This window comes from Frankliniella occidentalis, unplaced genomic scaffold (assembly GCF_000697945.3).
Source record: "Frankliniella occidentalis isolate FOCC.00 unplaced genomic scaffold, Focc_3.1 Scaffold384, whole genome shotgun sequence".
In the NCBI taxonomy this organism is placed as follows: domain Eukaryota; kingdom Metazoa; phylum Arthropoda; class Insecta; order Thysanoptera; family Thripidae; genus Frankliniella; species Frankliniella occidentalis.
In genome coordinates this window covers 202,833-208,287 of record NW_026267506.1, presented here as the reverse complement: position 1 = coordinate 208,287, position 5,455 = coordinate 202,833, and the positions used below count along the sequence as shown (strand labels likewise).

At 41.1% G+C, this 5,455-nt stretch overlaps 1 protein-coding gene across 1 annotated transcript; it reads right to left on the bottom strand.

Moving 5' to 3' along the window:
* Window positions 1–60: 60 nt before the first annotated feature.
* Window positions 61–1,830, bottom strand: LOC127751222 (trichohyalin-like). The gene has a single exon (XM_052274378.1). The coding sequence runs from the start codon at window positions 1,828–1,830 to the stop codon at window positions 61–63; it is 1,770 nt and encodes a 589-aa protein (XP_052130338.1).
* Window positions 1,831–5,455: the final 3,625 nt, after the last annotated feature.

Below are 5,455 nucleotides of genomic sequence, written 5' to 3'. Positions count from 1 at the left end.
GTGGTATTACATTTTCATTCACCTCGATCTCCATGTCCACCGTTTCTGTGGAGATCGTCTCTAGTTTTCCTGAGTTTTATTGGGTACAAATGGTACAGTCTTATCGGTGCTAGTGCTAGCTCCGTCATTTTTGTTCTGATTTAAGAACCATTGTACAGTGGCCTTATAAAGATCTGGTGGAACATTTGGCATAGAGAAACCGCTGGTTGTGGCATTGCCTTTATTTCTGCAGTTTCTTGCAAAATGCCCTGGTTTTCCACAAGAGTGACAGTTCATAGAGCTATTATTAACAATACTATTGCTCCTATTAAAATTGTTGTTAGCAGCAGTGTTGTGCCAACAGTTTGCCATTCTGTGCCCGACCTTGCCGCAGCACTTACATGTAATGTTTCTATCACTATCACTACTGTAGCCGCCGCGACCTCCGCGGGATCCTCTTCCTCCTCGAAATGTCCCCCGTGATCCTCGTCCTCCGCGAAATCCTCGTGATCCTCTGCCTCCCGTCTGTGTAGCCGACGATGTTCCTGCCGCTGCTTGGTCTGGGTAGACCATGTTGACTTTCGCATCGTCCTCTTCTTCCTCCTCCTTTTTGTCCGTCTCTTCTGCCTTCGTGAGCCTCACCTTTTTGGCGGGAGGCTCCTCTATGTCGAAGCTTAACCCTCTGTTGAGAGTCTTGAGTGCTTCGTCCAGCGTTGGGAGTGCTGTGTACGCCATCCGGCCTGCGGCCTTTTTGTCTGCTAGCCCTTTAATGAATCGTTCCACTAGCGCTTCTTGTATGTCACTTTCTTTCATGTTGCGCAGGTATGATCGTCCGAGGCGCTCTACCTGCCTGGAGAAATCCCTTGTTGTTTGGTCTTTCTCTTGCATCAGCGTATTGAAATCTTTCTTTCTTTCCCACATAGACGCTGTTTTGCTGAACGTTTTCACCAGTGCTTCGTCTAGCGCTTCAAATGTGAGCGGTATTTCCGCGCTCTGAAGATTTGCGATGACGTCTGTGGCATTCCCTGTGAGTGCCTGTAGTAGCGCTGTTCTTTTGTCTTGTGTTGTCCACTCATTGGCTTCCGCCAATGTGTCGAACTGTACCTGGTAGATGGAGTAGTCTGTGTCACCATTGTATTTCGGTACCTCTGTGTATTTTTTGTTCTTTTGTCTGTTGCCTATGTTCTCTAACAGCCTTAGAAACAGGGCTGCATTGTTGTCGTTTGCTTGTTGCTGGGGTTCTGGGCGCTCTGGACGCTCCTGACGCTCCTGACGCTCCTCCATGTCTTCTTCGTCCTCCTCATAATTTATCTGCAGCACGTCGTCCTGGTCCTCCTCTTGGTGTCGTCGCGGTGCTGCTTGTTGTCGGACTCTCCTGGGCTGTTCCTCCTGTACTAGAACCTCAAACGGTTCTTCTTCCCCCTGCGCTGCCCCCTCGTTTTCATGTGCTTCTCTCTCCTGTCTACCTTCACGAAAACGTCGCGGCACTCGTCTGTTTCGCTGCAGTCTGGGTTGTCGGACAGGTACCCCGTCCTGCTCCTCATCGTTGTCCTCCCGGACACGGAACTCCATGACTCTTCTGGCTCGCCCGCGTCCTCGGCCGCGACCACGGCCACGGCCTCGCCCGAGTCGTCGTTGTCCTCGCTGTCCTCGTCCGTAGTATCTGGCCAGCTGCCGGTGACGGGCCTCCACGATGTCCACGACGTCGTCCAGATCGACGTCATGCGGGGGCTCCAGCTGCTCTGGACGGTCTCGCTGCTCGGCGGGACGTTCTCGTTGTTCGGCGGGACGTTCTCGAGGTTCTCGATGTTCGTCTCGCTGCTCGTGCTGCTCGTCGTTGCGGTCAGCCATTGCGGCCGGAGATTGATGCTATTGTGTGGTTTAAGCACCCTCTCCCACTGCATACTTTTCCGGTCTTCCCCGACAGACACTAAAAAGGTCCGGTCGGTTCTGACTTAACCTCCTGGCGAACACTAAAAGGTCCTTCCGTTCGGTTAATCGCCCGTGCAGGAGGCGTCCTCTAGTAGGGACTTCCTCTTGACGTCCTTCGTCTCTTCGGGGACGCTAGTAGGTCCGCCTTGGAGCCGTTCCCTAGCCTTAGCGGACACTATTAGGTCCTTCTAAGGAGTTGGCTGAACGCTAATAGGTTCTTTCCAACTTTACTTCTCTTTCTCCTTCCCGCGATTTTTACCGCTGCCACCAATGTAATATTGGGGGAAACACGAGGGGATGCCGAATCAGAAACACTAGTAGGTCTGCTGAGTGGAGAATGGCGACGAGTCAAAGCCCGCGCCTCCTTTTATTGGGTGTTTGGCATAACAACAAGAAGAACAAAGGCGATCGTTAAACAATGGTAGGGTCTGTGTTCAACTGTAGATGTCGCTCCATAGTGATCACTAGTGGCCGTGACTTGTTTATGTTAGGATGTGGTCTGCTGTGACCAGGTTAGGTTATGTAGGGTAAAACCTCATAATACTACAATATGTCTTTAGATTAAGATGTGGAGCAGCAAAACAAAGTATGATGTGCAAATACTGGAAAGAATTTTAAATAAAGAAATACTTTTTAAAATGAACTTTGAACATATTTATTTACTGAATTACATTCCACCTGAAAACATAGGGATGTTAAATTGCTGACACCTTTCAAACATCCTAATTTATTTTTAATAGAATCTTAAATATCATGTATCTAAAACTTAAACATACATTTGCATGTTAATGCTGCAGCATTCAAACAGACTACTTTTTATTATTTCAGAATCTAAGTATTGAGAATTTAAAACTTAGAAGATTACATTTAACATACACATTTGCATGTTACTGACAAAAAATCACATTAACCATATTTGCATGTTGCTGACAGCTTTCAAACCCTATACTTTATTTATATTAGAATCTAAGTATTTAAAACTTACAATATCACATTTAACATACACATTTGTATGTTACCGACATCTTTCAAAACAAAGTAATTTATTTATTTTTGAATCTATCTAAATATTAAATGTGTAAAACTTAGAAAATGACATTGACAATAAATATACACATTGCTGACAGCTTACTAAGTATCAAGTATCGAAAACTTAGAAAATCACAATTAAACATTGACAACACACTAACCTTTTTTAGAATAAATTACAACAAGTTAGCAAGTATCTAAAACTAAAAGAATTAAGCACCTTGGGAATCTACTGCCTCCACTTTGCTGACTTTTGATGGACTGTCTGCCTCACCTTCACACTTCCTTTTTTCAGGAGTTGAACCATGAGTATACTTGTTCATTATTTTTCCAAGATCATTAAAAAACTTATCGTCACGCCCTGGTCAGCAAAAAAGTTAATTTAGATTAACATATTTTGAGATATAATTACAAAACGGTTTAGTAGATTCAACACAAGTGTCATGGACTATCGCAGAAAACAACGCAAGAACACATGGATTATAACGCATACCTTCAGTAGGTGAATGGAGACGGCCATAAAACTCACAAATCATCGACTTTTGCATCTTGCCATAGTAGCAGACACAATATTTGGAGTCAGTTACACCAGCAGCATTTACTTGAGTGACTATATCATCAGTGATGGTAGAGACAAGTTTTGATGGAAGATATGTAGTAAGTTCCACATCATCATCTAAAACGACAGCCTTGATTCCTTTTACAAGTTTTCCATTGAAAGTTGACTCAGTGCGACTTATAGATTTTAGAGGGTACATCTGCCCTCGCACAAGGGAACTAAACCCTACTTGAAATTCCTCATTCATCTGTAAATAAATACATAATTAATTAATTGGGTGAACAATCAATCAACGCGAATATCTTGATTACGCTCAAAGCGTTTCTTGTAAGCAATGTAATATTAAACCAATTTAGAAAGTCTTTCTTAATGACTAGATAATACAAAAAATGACTAGCATAGATAAAATCATACATTTGAAAGCAGTTTCTGATAATAACAGTAAATAAGAAACTAAACATAAAAAACGCGCGCAAAAACTGAATAGTCGCCGGACACCATCCTGAACCCATCCCAGGTAACGGATGTTTGGATCAATAAATGTTTTAAATTATGTTCGACAAAGACATTTTCAACAAAATTTGTGATATATGGTTATAAAAACCCAATCCGAAATCAGTTACAGATTAATTCGAAAACGAACAAGCGCGACGAAGTAGAGGGCGGCAACGACGCTAACCTCAACACCCTAGCGAAACAACATTACATCAGATCCCAAACGCAAACACATATTTTTACTGCATAATTTACCGTCACACGACCTACTTTAACAATACAAACAAATATTGATACTTACTTTGAGATATTGAACGGATTGATTCAACGAAATAAAAGAGACGCCTCAGCACACAACGACACTACTTCGACACGAATCTTGTTCCTGCAATCCCAACGACACTCACAGCAGCCAACTCACAAAAATGACACTTGAAGTATGTTTTAAAAAATGAATTGAATATTAGTAAACTGTTTAAAATGCGGTTCTGACAGAATTACAATACAAAACTAAACTAAATTAATATATTAGACAATTAATAAAAAAGAAAATTATAATTGCATGGGTTGGTACAACTGACCACCGCCACCATTTGAAACACACGCCGGAAACGACAACAATACGAGACATTCCCCCTAGACCATTCTGTATAGTTCACAGATTTATTTTCGGGAAACAAATTCATTTTCGTGAAACTATTACCATACTAAAATCAGTGCTTTAAAATGGAACAGCAAAACAAGGAAAAAGTGTACAACAGTCTCTATCCACCACCATGTGAAGAACTATGCAGGAAATTACGTGAATTAGTGGAAGTTGCCCCAAAAATGCAGCTCGCTGAAAACATTGACTTTGGAACTAGCAAACAACTATTCCCGTTATTGATAAGAAGAAGCATCAAAATTTATGAGAGTCTTAAGTGCACAGGATGTACGGGATCACACCAATTTTATATAGCTGGTACGTAAAGAACAACTTTTAATGCTATCATAATCCATCACAATAGAACTCCACTTTCCGCAGCTTCATACATCACATGGTTTTACAATAATAACACATCACAATTTCACGTAGAATACATGCTTATTACAATATTAAAATATTGTTTTCATCATCATTATTATTATAATTGAAATTTCAATTACATTGCTATATTTTCTTCTTTTAACAGGAGGATATGGGTCATATTTAGCAGACTTGACAAACGAATTCGACGACATAGACATTTTTATACATTGTACGGCAAAACTGAACTGTGAACTGATTGAAAAGACCAACTACGAAATAGAGACATGTATGAATGTCACTACAATTGAGTATTACAATGAATTGAGACCAAACATACAATTTGTCCAGGTAATTAATTTTCAAATATCACTTATCCAGATAATTTACATGATTTTGATTCATAAACATGTAAACTCTTATCTATCTATCTTTCTTATACAGGTCAACTTTGA